The sequence below is a fragment of the Ursus arctos genome, unplaced genomic scaffold, assembly GCF_023065955.2.
Source record: "Ursus arctos isolate Adak ecotype North America unplaced genomic scaffold, UrsArc2.0 scaffold_22, whole genome shotgun sequence".
NCBI lineage: Eukaryota > Metazoa > Chordata > Mammalia > Carnivora > Ursidae > Ursus > Ursus arctos.
The window spans coordinates 39,208,271-39,229,354 of record NW_026622897.1 but is presented as its reverse complement, the minus strand read 5'-3'; the positions used below and the strand labels follow the sequence as shown (position 1 = coordinate 39,229,354).

At 35.2% G+C, this 21,084-nt stretch overlaps 1 protein-coding gene across 2 annotated transcripts in view; it reads left to right on the top strand.

The window, feature by feature from the left end:
• The window catches only part of PGR (progesterone receptor), a 117,754-nt gene that overhangs the window by 31,574 nt on the left and 65,096 nt on the right, over positions 1-21,084 (top strand). For both annotated transcript variants that reach the window (XM_048217404.2, XM_057316808.1), the window contains exon 3: positions 11,709-11,825. In XM_048217404.2, coding sequence (XP_048073361.1) covers positions 11,709-11,825 — 117 coding nt within the window. The remainder of the gene's footprint in view (positions 1-11,708; positions 11,826-21,084) is intronic.

The window sequence follows — 21,084 nt, the reverse complement described above, 5'->3', positions numbered from 1 at the left end:
TAGGGATAGAGGGAACATACCTCAATATCATAAAAATCTATATATGAAAAGGCCACAGTGAATATCATTCTCAAAGGGAAAAACAGAGCTTTTCCCCTATGGTCAGGAACATGACAGGGATGTCCATGACCACCACTGTTGTTCAACATAGTATTACAAGTTCTAGCCTCAGCAATCAGAAGACAAAAAGAAATAAAAGACCTCTGTATCAGCAAAGAATAAGTCAAACTCTCACTCTTCACAGATGACATGATACTCTATGTGGAAAACCCAAGAGGCTTGACCCCAAAATTGCTAGAACCCATGAAGGAATTCAGCAACATGGCAGGATATGAAATCAGTGCATAGAAACCAGTTGCATTTCTATGCACTAACAATGAGACAGAAGAAAGAGAAATCAAGGAATCAATCTCATTTATAACTGCACCCAAAACCCTAAGATACCTAGGAATAAGCCTAAACAAGGAGGTAAAGATCTGTACTCCAAAAACTATAGAACACTTGTGAAAGAAACTGAGGAAGACACAAAGAGATGGAAGAACATTCCGTGCTCATGGATTGGAAAAACAAATATTGTGAAAATGTCTATGCCACCGAAAGGAATCCACACATTCAATGCAATCCTTATCAAAATACCATCAGCATTTTTCATAGAGCTGTATAAACAATCCCAAAATTTGTATAGAACCACAAAAGACCCTGCTGAATAGGCAAATTAATGTTGAAAAGGAAAACCAAAGCTGAAGGCATCACAATTCTGGACTTTAAGCTATGTTACAAAGCTGTAATCATCAAGACAGTATGGTACTGGCACAAAAACAGACACATAGATAAATGGAACAGAATAGAGAGCCCAGAAACAGACCCTCAACTCTATGGACAAGTAATCTTTGACAAAGCAGGAAGGAATATCCAATGGAAAAAAGTCAGTCTCTTCAACAAATGGTGTTGGGAAAATTGGGTAGGTACATGCAGAAGAATGAAACTGGACCATTCTCTTACACCATACACAAAATAAATTCAAAATGGATGAAAGACCTAATGTGAGACAGGAATCCATCAAAATCCTGGAGGAGAACGCAGGCAACAACCCCTGTAACCTTGCTCGCAGCAACTTCTTCCTAGATACCTCTCTAAAAGCAAGAGAAACAAAAGCAAAAATGAACTATTGGGGCCTCATCAAGGTAAAAACTTTTGCACAGCAAAGGAAATAGTCAACAAAACTAAGAGGCAACCTACAGAATGGGAGAAGATATTTGCAAATGTTTTATCAGATAAAAGGCTAGTATCAGAAATTTTTCTAGAACTCATCAAACTCAACAACCAAAAAAAAAAAAAATCCAGTCAAGCAATGAACAGAAGACATGAACAGACATTTCTCCAAAGACATACAGATAGCCAACAGATACATGAAAAAATTCTCCATATTACTCGGCATCAGAGAAATATAAATCAAAACCACAATATCACATCACACCTGTCAGAATGCCTAAAATTAACAACTCAGGAAGCAGAAATGTTGGCAGAGAAAGGGGAACCCTCTTACACTGCTGGTGGAATGCAAGGTAGTACATCCACTCTGGAAAACAGGATGGAGGGTCCTTAAAAGTTAAAATTAGAACTACCCTATGACCCAGGAATTGCACTACTAAGTATTACCTCAAAAATAAAAACGTAGTGATCCAAACGGGCAACTGCACCCCAATGTTTATAGCAGCCATGTCACAATAGCCAAACTATGAAAAAAGTCCAGATGTCCATCAACAGATGAATGGATAAAGAAGTTGAGGTATATGTACATACAGTGGAATATTACTCAACCATCAAAAAAAAAAAAAGAAATCTTGGCATTAGCAATGACATGGGTGGAACTAGAGGATATCCTAAGGGAAATACGTCAATCAGAGAATGACAAATATCATGTAATTTCACTCATGTGTAGAATTTAAGAAACAAAACAGAGGATCATAGTTGAAGGGAGGGAAAAAAAGAACAGGATGCTATCAGGGAGTGAGACAATCCGTAAGAGACACTTAACTATAGGAAACAACCTGAGGGTTGCTGGAGGGGAGGTAGGTGGGGAGATGGGGTAACTGGGTGATGGGCATTAAGGAAAACATGTGATATAATGAGTACTGGCTGTTATATACAAGTCATGAATCACTGAACTCTACCTCTGAAACTAATAATATACTATATGTTAATTAATTGAATTTAAATAAAATTAAAATTTAAAAAGTCAGATAAAGGACATTAATAAATAGGGAAGGATTGAAGATTGTTGTCTGTGCCCACACAGATATTCTACATACATCTTCACTTGAGGCATTACCAGAAAATGACATCCTTGGCATGATCCAAGGGTGGAGTTTTAGGTCCTTCTATGTCAAAAGTTCATCCATCAGATACTTGTGCATACTTGAAGATGTCAGTGGTCCTTACCGGCTCTGGTAGTTTCTTGGTGAAGACTTGAGTCTCTGAAAAATAACTATACCAACATTTTGTCACCATTTTGTCAAGAAAGAATGTTATCTATAGAAGCATAGTGGTAGGCTGCATTTCAAAAACAAGTATGTTTAGGTAAAAAGTTGCAGTTGTACTTACTAGTCCTATTACCCCTCTGGTTACTAGTTTCACTAGTGTCCTGACAATCCAGGCCATCTCTCAGGATCTTTGTAATTAGCTCTTTCCTCTCTAATTCCATTTCCTGACATTCCTCACTCATCCAACTCATTCCAACTTCCAGGTTTGGTAAATGTCCTAAATGTACTGAACTTTGGTGACTGCCAGTCTGCCACTGAACAGTCACATTCTCCCACTAGAGTCTTGTCAAGTATTTGATTGAACACCTCATCATTAATAGATAGATCTGATTTTAGGAAAAGGCATACTTAAAATTGATTTGCTAAAAGAAACAGAAGAAATATTTGGGTAAGAATCTGCTTTGAGTTATTAAATAAAAGTTGATGGCATCTGTGAAACAAGAACACATGTCATAGGAATGAACTAGGTAAGATGAAAACATAGCTGGATGAGATAAGAAAATACAACAGTGAGATCGAAAAATGTAATAGCAGAGTTAAAATCTATACTGGGAACCAGAAATAGAATAAAATAAGTTGTGTGGAGTTCATATTTAAGGCATTACTTCACAAAGAAGGAAAAAGGACAAATTGATGAAAATTTTAAGCTATAATTTGTTGGGTTTACTATGTACCAGTGTGCTAAATATTTTATCTAACTTATTTAATCCATATAACAGCCTTATATAGTGTTTATCTTCATTTCCATTTTAAAAGTGGGAAAAGTAAGACTTAGATAATTTTCTCAAAGTATAGCTAGTGTAAGAACTAGAATTTGAGTAACAGTATGTCTGACTATTAAGTGTGTGGTCTTATCACTGTGCTGTTAACAACAGATATGATTAATAGAGAGTAGATATTCAGCGCATACATAATCAGTGTTTCTGAAGAATAAACTAGAAAACAAGTTAAGCAAAAGTATTAACTGATTATGGAAAGTAAGCTCCTGGGATCTTATCATTAGCACCTAGAACAATGTCAAGACATGGAAGATATTCAGTAAATATCTGTTTATTGAACTGTCCTAATTTCTACCCATTAAGCATTTATTCTTTGTCTAGTGCTATGTATTTTTTAAGATTTATTTATTTATTTTAGAGAGAGTGAGAAAGAGAGAGTGTGCGTGAGCAGGGGTTGGAGCAGAAGAGGGAGAGGGAAAGAAGCAGACTCCCTGCTGGGCTCAGAGGGGAGGGGTGCCTTAATCTCAGGACCCCAAGATCATGACCTGAGCCAAAATCAGTAAGAGTGTGGTGCTCAACTGACTGAGCTACCCAGGAGCACCACATATTTTAACAGATTATTTTATTTAACTCTCAAATAACTTTTGAACCATTATTTTATAGATGAGGAAAATGAAGCATCAAGAAGTTCAATGATTTATTCAAGGTCTTCTAATTAATAGGTGGTAGAATTTGGATAAAAGTAGATTTAAAAGTTGAATAAAAACTTTACTCTGTATATCAAAAGGGTTCACCTTTTCATATATTGTACACATTTTTAATTTTACATAGAAAAGATTGTACATGAGTTTAAACAGGGGAGGAAAAAAACTAGTTCATTACCATGAAATAAAAATTGGGCTGTCCTTAGAGTTCTTCTTTGAAGCACTAAATTTTGGGATTGGCAAGAATTCTATCAGGATGAATTATAATTCTTGGATGAAAGTAACACATATTCTCACTTATGTGTTAGGGTTTAGGAGTATGCCCAACTTCTAAAGTACGTGTCTGCCTGATACTTGAGAGAAATTGTATTCTTAGGGTGGCCTCTGGTTCAGGATGAAGCTTAGCAGCATTCTTGTGTAAGAGATGTGTGGTGCCATGCCATTCTCTGCCCTTGCTGCCTGCCAGTGTGATGTAACTCTCAAGCAGCCCCTTTCAGGTGTCACATGCTCGTGTCTGATGCCCAGTGCCCATGTCTGTTCTTAAGGGACATATTCTGTTCCCTCTTTGTTCTCAGATGAAGACTCTTTATGTCTACTTTATCTTTAGGTACTTCCATGTACCTTACTAGTCATTTTCCCCTTGGAAACATTGAATACTTATGTAGTATCTATCTTGTTATAAGGATTACATGAAATAAGACAGTTAAATTCCTAATATATTGGCCCATAGGGTACTCAATAATTTTTTTTCCCTGGGGCACCTGGTGGCTCAGTGGGTTAAGCATCCAATTCTTGATCTCAGCTCAGGTCTTGATCTCAAGATCATGAGTTTAATCCCCCTGCATTGGACTTCACACTGGGCATGGGACCTACTTTAAAAAAAATTGTTTTCTTCTTTCTCCCCCTCCCCACCTACCTTTTCCTTCACTTTAACAAAACAAAAACAAAACCAAAACAACAACAACAAACAAACAAACCTTGGATCTTATATGAAGATACTTTAAAACTTAGTGCTTCATTATTATCCAGCTACCTTTCACACTGTCAGATAGTCTTTGTTCCCATCTGTCTTCGTTCCAGTTTTACATAACCAGCCCCAGATTCACTAATGTGGAAAACTAGTCCAAGCCTTTATCTCATTTTACTTGTGTCTTCAGAAAATTCTGCCTTCTAGAAAACATCCATAAAATTTGAAAGAATAATATAATGGGTATCTATACACAGCTCTATGAAAGTAAATTGCAGGCATCATATTTTACCTCTCAAAATTTCAGAACATATCTCCTAAAGACAAGAACATTCTGCAAAATAACCCTGGTATCACACCAGAAAATTTAATATTGATACACTGATATAATCTAATATATACCCAATATTCAGATTTCCCCATTTGTTCCCAAAAAGTCCTGTATAGGTTGTGTTTTCATGAAGAATCTATCAAGAACTATGTATTTCCTTTGGTTAGTAAGTCTTTTTCTTCTCCTTTAATCTAAAAAGATCCTCCCACCTCTTTTTGTTTTTCAGGACATTGACACTTTTGAGGAGTCCAGGCCAGCTGTTTTGTAGAAATTCCCACAATCTGGATTTGTCTGTTTTGTGTTTTTTTTTCCCCCCACACAATTAGATTCAGGTTAAACATTTTGACAAGAATCATGTGCAGGCCAGTGGCTCTCAGACTTATGACCCCTTTCTTTTACATGCTTAAAAATTATTAAGAGCCCAAAGAGTTTTTGTTTATGTAGATTATATCTCTCAATATTTATCATATTATAAATTTAAAATGGTAAGTTTTTGAAACTTCTTATTAAGTCATTTAAAAAATAACAAACCCATTTGATGTTCATTTTCCAGACCAAAAATTTTAATGAAAAGTGTGACATTGTTTTACATTTTTACAAGTCATTTTAATGTCTGCCTTAATGGAATGCAGCTGTATCTCATATCTGTGCCTGTAGTCAGCCTGTTGCAATATGTTGTTTTGGTAGAAGCATATGAAGAAAATGTGGCATAATGCAGATATGCAGTTGAAAAATAGGGGAGTATTTTAATTGTCTTTTCAGGCATGACAAGTGGTCACCATTTCCTTAGGGATTGCAAAAGGATGATTTTCTATTTCTCTTATTCCTTCTGATTCTATCAGCTATAAATCTTTTTTTATAGTTCTTTCTCTCTTCCAAAGGGTAATTTAGTAATCTTAAAATACTGGAAGTCCTGGGGCGCCTGGGTGGCACAATCATTAAGCATCTGCCTTCGGCTCAGGGCGTGATCCCAGCCTTCTGGGATCGAGCCCCACATCAGGCTCCTCCACTAGGAGCCTGCTTCTTCCTCTCCCACTCCCCCTGCTTGTGTTCTGTCTCGTTGGCTGTCTGTCTCTGTCAAATAAATAAATAAAATCTTTAAAAAAAATACTGGAAGTCCCAGTAGATGCTTGATTATTTCCCTTTGATTATCAATTTTCAAAGTAATGAGTTTGTGCCTTAGCACCCTCCTGTAGTTTCCAATGGTATGTTTTGTTTCTTTCTCTTCTTCTTTCCTTTCTTACATGCCATTATGTACTAATGGCTTTTTATATAGTCAGTATGTTTTAATCACTTGAAATAAATTCTTTTTGATGTTCATATTGTCTTTGGTCAGTGTGGTTTGACACTGTTTTATTAACCCTCACTAACATCAAAATAATTCACAACAAAGTATCACAGGTTCAGCTTGTACATTTCCTGCCACAGTCCTAGATCAGCCATTCCTCCAAGGAGCTCTGGTTCCTTTCAGATGAAAATGATATTAGACACAGCAGCCTGGATCCCAGTGTTTATTGCTGGTGTGGTTGTGTTTGCTTTTAGGCATTTTGAGTGGACCAACCTGGAAAACACATTTTTTTAAAAAAAGTTGGGGCAATCATGAGTTTACACTAGAGTTTCTCAACATTGGCACTGCTGACATTTGGAGCCCGTTAATTCTTTGTTTTGGGGACTTTCTTGTGCATTGTAGGAGGTTTAACAGCATCCCTGGCCTCAGTAGCATCTACCCCTCAGTTGTGTGAACCAAAATTGTCCCGAGACATTGCAGAATGTTCCAGAGGTAGTTTAGGGGAAGGGAGCAAAAATATCTCTAGTTGAGAAGCGCTGGTTTACAGTTTTATTTATAACAATATTAAAATAATTATGCTATTCTTTTTATCCATATGTTTATGTATTTGTATGTGTGTTTTCACACACACATTTTCACAATGCCAACATAGCATGACCTCTAACAACAGCACATCTATGGGCTAGTTGTTCCATCTTCTCTATGAAATCTTGGTCCATTCCCATAGTTTTTAATTTAAAAAAAAGTCTCATTTCAGTGATCAAAATGCACAGGCCAGCATGATAGTTAAAATTCCAAACTCTCACCTAATTTAGGGCTTTTCTCCTTTGCTAGAGCTCAGTACTGCTGGGGGCCTGAAGTTACAGAGAACTGATAAGATCCCCTTCTCCTGTGTTTACCATGGTCACATTCCTAAGACCTCTTAACAGCTGATTTTGACCCTTTCAATGTAAATGCATAGGGAAGAGAGGGGATAAAAGGAGGGGTACAGTTGTACTTGATAGGTACATACATGACTATCACTGGAGTTTTCTGTGTTTGGTGGATGACTATAGCTGGCTATTTCTCTAGCAAGATACTTGGTGGAACTCTTGGGGTATTTCACTGGAAAGATCCAACTGTAATCCTATAATGTAGGTGATAACCTCTCTTCTCTGTGGACAGGTGTTAACTCTCTTCTCTCTTCTTACTACTACGCTGTCTCTGGACATCAAATGGTTGGCCCTATACAGACTCCCACTCTCCCTCTGTTGAATCAGGTGTCCTCTAATCTGTCCTCTCAGGTGGAACTATTTTTAAAAAGAAAAAAAATTTAATTGGCATAAATAATTTTAGAAAAGTGCTCAAAGATAGGTGAAGAGCTTAATGAATTATCATTAAATAAATGAAACGAGGCTATCATCATCCAGGTCAAGCAATTTACAAGTCATTAACTTCCCAGAAGTCCTCTTACACCCCTTCGAGGCTCTCCCCATAGGTAACTACCATCTCAATGTTTAACATTATAGATGGCTTTAACTGTCTGGGAACTTTATATTAATGGAATCATATAGTATTTTTCTGTTTCTATTATTTTACATATTATATTTATGGACCCATCCACATTTTTGCATAGGCTAGATATTTATTCTCATTACTATATAATAATGCATTGAAAAAATAAAACAGTTTGTTTATACGTTATTCTATAGATGATCATTGGGGTTTTCAGTTTGGGATTATTATAAACAGTGCTTCTATACATATTCTTGTATTTATGTCTTGTATGTCTCTTTTTTTGCATATGTGCATACCTGTCCTTACAGTTGAGTTTTGCATTTGGCTCTCCCAGGATCCTAGGAGTTTTATTGGTCCTAGACCAGTATTTGTTTCTTGGCACAGGTTCATACATCATGTGGTGGTGAAAATCAACTCTCGTAAAGGCCAAGATATTAGTATATTTTGTTTTTAGTCATGGGTGGTTCCTCTCCCCACCCAAAATTTTGGGCAAATTCCTGGCTTCATCAGCATAGTCTGGGTAGTGTTTTCTAGCCCAATTTTCATGGAAAGACAACATTTTGAGATTCTCCATTTTATATAGAGTTCAGTTCCTATACTCTTCCCAGTGGGACTGAGGCTACAAGGCTACAAGGGACTACCCAGCCCCTTGTGGGTGTTAAACCCTAGGTCTTGGCCCCTAGGTCCTTTATCTGATCTGAAACCTTTTTTGACTACTGTACAGTCCATTCCAATTTACCCCTCTTTTTTCTTTTTTAATTTCTGGCTTATTGGGATTGCCATCCCCCCTTTCTGTTCTAGACCGTAATTAAACAACATGCTTTTGTTATATTTTATTTAATGTTTGTGTTTGTGGTGGAAGCAGTGCCTCCATAAGCACAGGCTCATGTTGCCTCCAGCCCATGCTTCATGAATCATACCATACCAACTTTCTCTTCCTTGTTCTTTGTCTGTTAAACATATATATTCATTTATCTTGCCATTTTACTACGTTTCCCCCTCCTTTTCAAAGAAAGGCATGAAAAAGTTGTGACTTCTCTCAAACCAAAGTGAAATGTGTTTACTTGTGCTTATGTCAACATAAGTAATATAGAATTCTTATTTTAAAGGTAAATCTATGTTGCCAATAATAAATTCCATTTCAAACAAAATGGACTTTTTGTTATGTATCTAAAATTTGCATATAGGCATATAAAATGATCTACTCACATTTTAATAGTGCTTTTATTTTCACAGAATATGATTCTTTTAATAATAGTAATGCTTGAAGTTATATTAATATATTAAATACAGAGAGCAGTTAGAAATAATATAAGTATAGTCAGCCATTCAATAATCCCTTTTTTCAGAGCATTAAATATAAATTTTTCAGAAATAATAAGAACTTCTGTCTTTGCAAAGGTAAATGTTAAAAATAAGCTTGTTATAAATGAACAAAGGAAAAAAGAGACAGACTCTTAAATATATGGAACAAATTGGTGGTTATCAGAGGGAAGGTGGGTGGGGGAATGGAGGAAATAGATATAGGGGATTAAGAGTACACTTATTGTGATGAGCACTGAGTGATGTATTGAATCATTGAACTACTATATTGTACATCAGAAACTAATATAACACTGTGAATTATACTGGAATTTAAAAATTATAATAAAAATAAAAGTATAAAAAATAAGCTTGTTAAAGACTAACTCATGGTTATTAATGTAAAAAGGCAAGAAATTTGTTGAAATAGCAGGCATTCTGTATAAAAACATTGAAAGGTGTTAAAAATCTGGAGCAAGAGATTTTTAAAAATTTACTGTATATGACAAAAAGTGAAATATTATTACAGAGTTTATATTGTTGAGTACAACCATAGTTATGGCTGTAAGTGAAACAATAAATATAAGTAAGTACACATATATTCAACAAATATTTATTGAACTCTTAATTTACATAAGAGTTACAAAAGACCTAGTTTTTAACTTCACAAAACCTAGGGGAGTCAGGTAAGCAGTATTTACAAAAGATACATATTGAACGTTTAGCTGGTTACACAGAAGAAATGTCTAGGTCTTTCTGGGATCAGTTAAGACCAGATTTGAAAGATGACCAAGAGTTTTTGCCAAGCAGATAAATTTAGAAAAGGGAGGAGAGTCATAAAGGCATAAGAGATTTGGGGGAAATATAAGGATGTTGGTACCGCTAGAACATAAAATAAAAGAGAATATGTAATTTAAAAGAAAAGATGTAATTATAATCACTCCTTGCTTTTCCCACCCTAATATATATACAAGATTTTCCAAGGAGAAAAAGAAAAATGTGGTGCTCTATTACAGACCTTTGGCAATATTGCCCCAGGTTTCAAAAAGGGCAAATGACATATCTTTTCCCCTGCTTGATTAAGCAAATGTTTAAGGTACCTCTGTGTTCCTTTACCACAAACTTTGGCCAGAAGAATGAATCTGATTTTAATGTTGACTAATACAAAATTAAAGGAAATTCCATAATCTTTTAAAATTACTTTTCATATTTAAGAAGTATAAGTAAGCTAAAGATGTTAGAAGACTTAGTCTGTGTTACAGGAATTTTTTAGAAAATAAAGAGTGCCAAAAAAGTAAATGTTCTAGTTAATTAAGGTTTATATGTTTAAGCTGAGATTTTTTTGTTGTTGTTGTTCAACCCAAGTAAATTAGATTGTCCATGCTTTATTAAATGGAACACTTTGTGGTTTAAAATCATCATGGTTAAATATTAAATTCATATTCCAGACCTTTTGAAAGATACGTTATTTCTCCTGCACATACGATCCCAAGGTCATGCATTTATCCATACTTCTTCTATAATTCTTGTCCTCTTCTTCATTCAATACTCATTGTTTTAAATTGCTCCCCTTTGTCATTATTTCTATTTATTGTATTTTCTAATTTGCAGCCAAAATAAACTGGATGGTAAAGTCAGTACAATCAGTGACATCTTTTTTCATGTGTTACTCACAATTATTAGACCTTTAAAGGTAAGATAGCTCCAGGATATTCCAATAGAATTAAGTGTATAGATTTTATAAAGGTCTATTTTAGAAACGTCTTTAATTCTTTAGTCTGTATCTGTGTTCTTGATGGTTTAGATGTCAGAAAGAAAAAGTTTTACTACAGTTTGACTATCTTACACAACTAATACTTATCAATAACATGTAACTAATTTTGAAATGATGTAAAGGCCTAAGAGCAATCTGATGTTGACACCATTAAGAAGATGTGCAGAAATATTGTGCGAAAGATTTTTAAAGGGGCCCTCAAATTGATTTATAAGATGTGTTCATCTCACTAAGGCTCCTGAAGACACAGGTAAAGTATTAAATACATTTGGAGCATCACCAACATTCATTTATGCCAAGCAAGAGGCTGGCTGAGAGAGTAATGCACTTGTTGATGTGCATCTTTTTTTTTAAATAATATTTTTATTGTAGTATGTTAGTCACCATACAGTACATCCATGGTTTTTGATGTAAAGTTCGATGATTCATTAGTTGCGTATAACACCCAGTGCACCATGCAATACGTGCCCTCCTTACTACCCATCACCAGCCTACCTTTTTAAAGCTGTCACTGCATAAAATTTCCAGTGGTGTTTAAATATTGTAGATAACTTTTATTTGTGTTTTGTTTTGTTTTTTTTAGGGCAGCATAACTATTTATGTGCTGGAAGAAATGACTGCATTGTTGATAAAATCCGCAGAAAAAACTGCCCAGCATGTCGGCTTAGAAAATGCTGTCAGGCTGGCATGGTCCTTGGAGGTAATGCTTATGTCTTCATCATTAATACTGTTGAATATTTACACTCTAAAACAATGGGTCAGGAAATCCTAGTTTTCTTATTCATGTTTGTTCTTGCTTTTCTTTTTCTGTCATTATTATTGGTTTCTGAATGAAGCAACCATTAGCATCTCATTACCTATAGATTTTAATCATTTTGAGGTCTGTTATGAGAAGTAATGAGCCTTCATTTATCTATATTGCCTATAAGTAGATGTTTGAGAAGTTCACCAATCTCTTATTAAGTAACATGGGGTGGATCTAGGCTCTGACATTGACTATCTGTGTGGCCTTGATAAGTCACCAACGCTTCCTGGGCATCAGTATCCTCATCTGTAAAATGGGAGCACTGAGGTTCTTTCCATCTCAAAAACTGACCAACTGAATTGGTCAAGTACATTAATCTCCATCCCTCCCTCTCTCCATCAATCCCTCCCACCCTATGTCCCTTCCTCATTCTCTTTAAGTAACAGTAGATTGAGCCCTTACTACTAACAGGTACTATTCTAAGTTCTGGAAGTATAGCAGCCATAAATACATACATACATAAATATATACCTGCATAAATACATGCATAAATACATAAATAATCAACCAACCATCTACCCTAATGGAGCTTACATTCTGGGGAGAGAAGCAATAAATACTTATGTCACATTATGATAAGTGCAATGAAAAATATTACACAGGATGAGTTAATAGGAAGTATGAGGGAGAGGAGTCACTCCTGAATCCTTTAATATTTTCATTTCACTTAGCTCTTTTTCCCCCTTCTTTTTAAAAAGATTTTATTTAGTAATTTGAGAGAGAGAGAGAGAGAGAGTGCACAAGCAAGGGAAGAGGCAGAGTGAGAGGGAGAAGCAGACTCCCCACTGAGTTGGGAGCCTGATGTGGGGCTCCATTCTAGTTTCTGGGGATCATGATCTGAGCTGAAGGCAGACGCTTAACCATCTCAGCTACCCAAGTGCCCCCTTTTCCCCCTTATAAATATATTTTCTTTTTGTTATTTCCCTCCCCCCCCTTTTTTAAGTATTATTTTTTTTCTTTCTTCAAGTTTTTATTTAAATTCCAATTAGTTAACATAGAGTGTAATATTAGTTTCAAGTGTAGAATTTAGTGATTCATCACTTACATACAACACCCAGTGATCATCACAAGGGCCTTCCTTAATCCCCACCACCCATTCTACCCATCCCCCTGACTATCTCCCCTCTAGTAAGCATCAGTCTGTTTCTTGGTTTGCATGCATCTCTCCTCTTTTTCACCCCATGTTCATTTGTTTTGTTTCTTAAATTCCATATGTGATTGAAATCATATAGTGTTTCTCTTTCTCTGATTGGCTTATTTTGCTTAGCACAATACACTTTAGCTCCATCCACATTGTTGCAAATGGTAAGAGTTCATTCTTTATTATGGCTGAGTAGTATTCCATTGTATATACATATCACATCTTTTTTATCCATTCATCAGTCAATGGACATTTGGGCTATTTCCATAATTTGTCTATTGTTCATAATGCTACTATAAACACTGGGGCGTGGGCACCTGGGTGGCTCAGTCAGGTAAGCATCTGCCTTTGGCTTAGGTTATGATGCCAGGGTCCTGGGATTGAGCCCCACGTTGGGCTCCCTGACCATCAGGGAGTTTGCTTTTCCCTCTCCCTCTGCCCCTCCCCTCTTCTTGTTCTCTCTCTCAAATAAATAATTAAAAATATTTTAAAAATAAAAAAATTGAAAAATAAACATTGGGGTGCATGTATCCCTTCAAAATAAAATGTAATCATATGATATTTCTCTTTCTCTGATTGTATCCTTTGCGTAAATACCTAGTAGCGCAATTGCTGTATCATAGGGTAGTTCTATTTTTAAGTTTTTGAGGAACCTGTTTTCCAGACTATCCGCCAGTTTGCAGTCCCACCAACAGTGTAAGAAGTTTTCCCTGTCTCTGCATACCCGCCAACACCTGTTGTTTCTTGTGTTGTTCATTTTAGCCATTCTGACAGGTGTGAGGTGGTATCTCATTATAGTTTTGATTTGTATTTCCCTGATGATGAGTGATGTTGAGCATTTTTTTATGTGTCTGTTAGTCATCTATATGTCTTCTTTAGAAAAATGCCTAATTCATTTCTTCTACCCATTTCTTAACTGGCTTATTTGTTTTTTGGGTGTTGAGTTTGTTAAGTTCTTTATAGATTTTGGATATTAAGCCTTTATCTGTCATTTGCAAATATCTCCCCTTCCATAGATTGCCTTTTAATTTTGTTTATTATTTCCTTCACTATGCAGAAGCTTTTTATTTTGAGGTAGATCCAATAGTTTACTGTTGCTTTTGTTTCCCTTGCCTCAGGAATCATATCTAGTAAGAAGTTGCTATGGCTGATGTCAAAGAGGTTACTTCCTATGTTCTCCTCTAGGATTTGATGGTTTCCTATCTCACATTTAGGTCTTTCATCCATTTTGGATTTGTGTGTGTGTGTGTGTGTGTGTGTGTGGTATAAGAAAGGGTATAGTTTCATTCTTTTGCATGTTGCTGTCCAGTTTTCTCAACACCACTTGTTGAAGAGACAGCCTTTTTTTCCATTGGATATTCTTTCCTGTTTTATCAAAGATTAATTGACCATATAGTTTTGGATTCATTTGTGGGTTTTCTATTCTGTTCTTCTGATCTATGTGTCTATTTTTGAGCCAGTACCATACTGTCTTGACCACTACAGCTTTGTAATATAACTTGAAGTCTGGAATTGTGACATTTCTATCACTTAACCATTTCTTAAGCAATATCTCTGATATCATGCATTTGATGTAATAGTTATAATTTTTCTAAGACACATTAGAATGAACTCATGAGCTTTTTATAATTTTTCTTTTACATATATATATATATATATTTAAAGATTTTATTTATTTATTTGACAGAGAGAGCGAGAGAGTACAAACAGGAGGAGCAGTAGAAGGAGAGGGAGAAGCAGTCTCCCTGCTGAGCAGGGAGCCTGATGCGGGGCTCAATCCCAGAACCCTGGGATCATGACCTGAGCCAAAGGTAGATACTTAACCATCTGAGGTACCCAGACACCCCTTTTATATATATATATATATATATATATATATATATATATATATATATATATATATATATAATTTCTATAGAGATATACTTGACATGCAAGTTACCTTATAAAGGTATAAAATGCAGTGTTTTGACAACTCTATACATTATGCTGTGCTCATCACAGGTGTAGCTACAATCTGTCTCCATACAATGCTATTACAATAACTTTGATTTAATTCCCTATGCTGTAGCTTTCATCCCCGTGACTTATTCATTTCATGAATATATAACATGTACTTCTCACTCCTTTTCACTTATTTCGCTGATCATCCCAGTTCTTTTCACTCTGGCAACCATGTTTGGTCTCTGTATTTATGGGTCTATTTCTGCTTTTTTATTTGTTTAGATTTCAAATATAGTGAAATCATATGGTATTTGACTTTGTCTGATGTATTTCACTTAACATAATACACTCAAAATCCATCTATGTTGTTGCAAATGGCAAAATCACATTCTTTTTTATGACTAAGTCCATTGCACATATATATACCATATCTTCTTTATCCATTCATCTATCGGTGGATACTTGGGTTGCTTCATAATTTGATTGTCATTTATAATGCTCAAACAGACATAAGAGTGCATGTATCTTTTCAAATTAGTGTTTTTGTTTTCTTTGAGATCCAGTAGTGAAATTACTGAATCATATGGTATTTCTATTTTTAATTTTTTGAGGAAACTCCATACTGTTTTCCATAGTGGGTGCACCAATTTTCATTTCCATGAACAGGGCACAAGTATTCCTTTTTCTCCACATCTTTGTGAACATCTGTTATTTATTGTCTTTTTTATTCTAGTCATTCTGACAGGTGTAAGGTGATATCTCATTGTGGTTTTGGTTTGCATTTCCCTGATGATTAGTGATGTTGAACATCTTTCATGTGTTTGTTGGCCATCTGTATGCCTTCTTTGGAAAAATGTCTATTCTGATCCTCTGCCCATTTTTAATCAGGTTTTTTCTTTTTTGGTGTTGAATCATATAAGTTCTTTATATATTTTGAATGTTAACACCTTACCAGATATATCATTTGAAAATATCTTCTTCCATTTGGTAGGTTGCCTTTTTGGTTTGTTGATGGTTTCCTTCACTGTGCAAAAGCTTTTTATTTTGGTGTAGTTCCAACAGTTTAATTTTGCTTTTATTTTCCTTGCCTGAGGAGACATAGAAAAATATTGCTAAGGTTAATGTTTAAGATTACTATCTGTGTTTTTGTCTGGGAGATTTATGGTTTCTAGTTTCACATTTAGGTCTTTAATCCAATTGAGTTTATTTTTGTGTATGGTGTAAGAAAGTGACCCAATTCCATTCTTTTGCACATATGTGTCCAGTTTTCACAGCATTATGGAAGAGACTGTTACATATTGTTGCCTCCTTTGTCATAGATTAATATACCCTATAAGGTTGGTTTATTTCTGGGTCTCTATCCTTACATCAAACTATGTGTCTGCTTTTGTGCCAGTACCATACTGTTTTGATTACTACTGCTTTGTAGTATATCTTGAATTCTGGAATTATGGTACCTCCAGCTTTGTTTTTCTTTCTCAAGACTGCTTTGGCTCTTCAAGGTCATTTGTAATTCCATACAAATTTTAGAATTATTTGTTCTAGTTCTATGACAAATGTTATTGGTATTAGCAAATACAGATTGTACTGAATCTGTAGATTGCTTTGGATAGCATGGACATTTCAACAATACTAATTCTTCCAATCCAAGAGCATGGTACACATTTCCATTTGTGTCCTCTTCAATTTCTTTCATTAATGTCTTATAGTTTTCAGAGTACGGATCTTTCACCTCCTTGATTAAGTTTATTTCTAGGTAATTTTTTTGGTACTATTGTAAATGGTATTGTTTTCTTATTTCTCTTTCTGATACTTTGTTATTTGTATATAGAAACAACAGATTTCTGTATATTAATTTTGTATCCTGAAACTTTACTCAATTTGTTTATTACTTCTAATAGTTTTTTGGTGGTGTTTTTAGTGTTTTCCTTTTTTTAAAAGATTATTTATTTATATATTTGACAGAGATAGAGACAGCCAGTGAGAGAGGGAACACAAGCAGGGGGAGTGGGAGAGGAAGAAGCAGGCTCATAGCGGAGGAGCCTGATGTGGGGCTCAATCCCACAACGCCGGGATCACGCCCTGAGCCAAAGGCAGACGCTTAACTGCTGTGCCACCCAGGCACCCCTGTGTTTTCCTTTTTTTTTTCTATTTACCAAATGGTATAGTTTTTTTAAAAATTTTTTATTATGTTATGTTAGTCGCCATACAGTACATCATTAGTTTTTGATGTAGTGTTCCATGATTCATTGTTTCCAATGAAACACCCAGTGCTCCTTGCAATATATGCCCTCCTTAATACCCATCGCCAGGCTAAACCATCCCCTCTGAAACCAGATTTATAATATCATCTCATCTGCAATAGTGACAGTTTCACTTCTTTCTTACTAATTTCAATGCCTTTTATTTATTTTTCTTCTCTGATTGCTATGACTAGGACTTCCAGTGCTATTTTGAATAAAAGTGGCAAGAGTGGACATCCTTGTCTTGTTTCTGATCTTAAAGGAAAAGCTTTCAGTTTTTTACCATTGACTATGATGTTAGCTGTAGGTTTGTCATATACAGCCTAATTATTAAATTCATAAGAACTTAAATATGTAATAAAGATACCGCCTAAAAATAGCTTATGTTCCATGAATAGTATGTGTTGCACTCTGGGAAAAAGTGTATTAGACCAATATTTTGAGTGTCCACTGTGTTAAGCACCTTGCCTAGTTCAGTCACTGCTACCCTTGAGTACAGTATAAACTAATCCCTAGTAAAATAATTATCAAAGAGAAGAGTAATGGGTTTAAGAAAGGTAGCATACATTGCTACACAAATAGAGAAAAGGAAAGAATTAATTTTATCTGAGGGAGTTGGCAAAAGGTTTTCAAAGAGGAGGTTTTCCAAGGATAAATAGAAACTTTAAAGTGGAAAAGGAGGAAGGTGTTTACAATGAAAATACTATGTATCTAAGAAAACATGATATATTTCACTGATAAATTTTCAGAAAAGTCAATTATTTAGTGGGAAACTTCAAAGAAGCTTCAAAGAAATGAAGCTTCAAAGTTACTTTGGGCCAGCTGGTATCTAGAGTTTGACTATTTTGTAGGCAGTGGAAGCAGTGATTTTTTCTAACAAACTATTTATGGACTATCCAGGAATAAAACCCAAATTTCTAAATGCAGCGCATGGAGCCTTTCCTCACCTAGCAGCTAGTCTCTCTTTTTCTAAGCTCTTCTCCCACCAATCCTTTGGGAACCTATACTATAGTCACCAGCTCTCACCTGTCTTTGCATGTGTTTACTTTTGCCCGTACCATTTTCCCTTTACTCTTCATGAGTTCTTACTTGTCCTTCATACGAAGTGTGACTTTCCTGTAAAATTTTCCCATCTCTTCAGTCACTGCAGGGAAAGGGATTTTGTGGGAACACAGTTTAATGTAGTTTTTCATATCTGGAAAGGTTGAAAGCCCTTGAATGAGCTTGGATTGGAGTTTGCCCTCATTTTACTTGCTTCAGCATTTCTACTCTTATAATGTAAGATGGATCAAATTGACAAAAGCAGAAGCGATCGAATACACAATCATCAAGAAATGGGATCATTCAGAGTAGAGATTTTTCTCCCTCTGTAGACAGAAAAACTGGGGTTCATTCAGAAGAAAGACTTTGGTTCTAGTTAACAACACAGATGCTCAGTGAAAAATAGAATAACAAAAAGAAGAGAGCTTTAGAGAAGACTCAGAACTGGGAAGAAAGAAGAAGATACCATTCCAGAGGCATCGACTAAATTAGCATCAGAGAAGGGTGGGCAGCAAGAACATGTTGGTGCATAGCTGTTGTAATTGACTCCATTTTCCTTATATTTCTTCTGCTTGTGGGAATAATTGGTTCCATTATAGGATATAACTTAATTCAGAGGTAAACAGCCCTAACCTCAGAGATTATAGTAAGAAATAGGCAGAAATGTGAGCAGATAGTTATCATTGTCCAGATATAGTATCCTCGATTTTGTTGTGTTTCCCAAGGTTTCCTATTGCCATCCTGTGCCCCACTTTCCCTGAGATCTTGTGGATTTTTCTCCTTTTGCATAAGTTACTTCAATCAGTATACTACCTTATATGGCCAGTGACTATAAAGTCATTATCCAAACTAGGACACCTCTGAGGATGAAATGGAGCACTATCAATAACTAAACTGGGATAGGAGTGCCTGGGTGGCTCAGTCAGTTAAGTGTCTGCCTTCGGCTTCAAGTCATGATCCCTCAGTTTTTAATATCAGATCTTTTTTTTTTTTTAATTTTCTTCGTTTTTGTTGTAAGGAATAAGACATTAACAGATATTTTGAAGCTTTTGGTATGTTCTTCCCTAAACTCAAACTAATTCCTCATCAAATTTCTTTGCCTCTTTTTTTCTTTCTAAATCATGTATTCTCTACATACCTTCCAAACTACCACTGAAGTTAATTTGTCTTTGGCAACATATTGTCATTCAAAATAATTTAGAGTTTCATAATGTTGGATTGCTCATAAGACTAATATATAATGCAGTATCTTTGTTTCTGAAGGGTAATTCTGAGATTAAAAAAAAGGAAAAAAGCCTTACTGTATTTTAGGCATATATGAAATAAAGGTTGATTGAATTCTAATGTTATATGTGGTCACATCACACACTGAGAAATACAATAGTGGTGCATTTAATTATTTCATAAGTAGATTTGCATGGAGGTTTATTAATTAGAAAGAAGTTGGAAACACACTCTGATATGTCATGGTCCTGATATTGTTCTGCCTGGGAGAGTTAGTAGCAAAAGTCTGTAGAGTCAATAATCCAATTCTTATAAATCAGAAAGGTATTTAATTTCTGGATTAGATTCTAATTACTAATCCTGTATTAAATTTCTGGAGTAAGGGTAAGTGTACTTGTGGTTTACTGAGAATGTAAGAGCATCCTTTTGAATGATAATCAGGGCTGTTCCTGGTTGGATATTTCCTTAATTAGAAGAGTTTCACTTAAGTAATAATTGCCTACACACTACTGAAAATGGAGATATATCCTTTTCCTTCCTCCCTCCCTCCCTCTCCTTCCTTCCTTCCTCCCTTCCTTCCTTCCTTCCTTCCTTCCTTCCTTCCTTCCTTCCTTCCTTCCATCACCCCTTCTTGAGGTTTCTCATTTCTGATATAGAGACCATTTAAATAACAAAAGATGAAACAAAGAGAGAACATTGAAACATTTTTAAAGATTTAATAAAATATGTGGTAGAATATCAGAAGTCAAAAATATTAATGTTTTGATATGTCATGACAGATATTGCAGGTTGTTCTTACCAGCTTCAGCAACTATGTTCTGATTATAAGAATTATGTTTGAGTTATTGGGTCTCTTAGTTACATATAATTCTTATTTTTAATGAGTCACTTCCTTGCCTTCACCAGGTCACAGTGAACTCTTGCATTTTGTTCATTGCTGTACAGTACTGAGTAGGAAAGATAGTTACACACTGAAGGATGGTAATATATCTTCTAATTTAAGTATTCTGCTTCTAAATTCTTTCCTTTGGAAAACATGTTTGTGTAATGACTCACAAAAAAATTCTAAAATGAATTCAGCTCTGTATTTTGCATTCGTGGTAAAAATGCTAACTTACTACAAAGGTAATTAGTTCTTACAAAATAAGTAGTTTTCTATGTAAAAGAATGATTAAATGCATGGTTAATGTTAACTGAATTTTTTTTAAAAACTGGAGACTTTTTATAGGGTTATTTATTTATTTATTTTGGTAGAGAGCCTTTTCTTCAGATTTTAAAGGGTTATGTTAGAAAGCTAGTTTCCCTTCTTATATCCTTCTGCCCCTAGATTCACCCCATGTCTCTTGGCAAAGAGAATAATTTTCTGGGCTACAGAATATGGGTTGTGTAGCAAAGTTGTGTTCTTTCTTTCTTCTCCTACGCTTGAAGACAATAAGCTTCAATTTTTTTCTGAAGAATTCCAAAATTCTTGAACAGTACCTTTTATGGAGGTATAGAAACTTAGTCTATGCCTTTGATGACTATAGAAACTGAAATCATTTGCCCTCTCTTTGATGTAGGA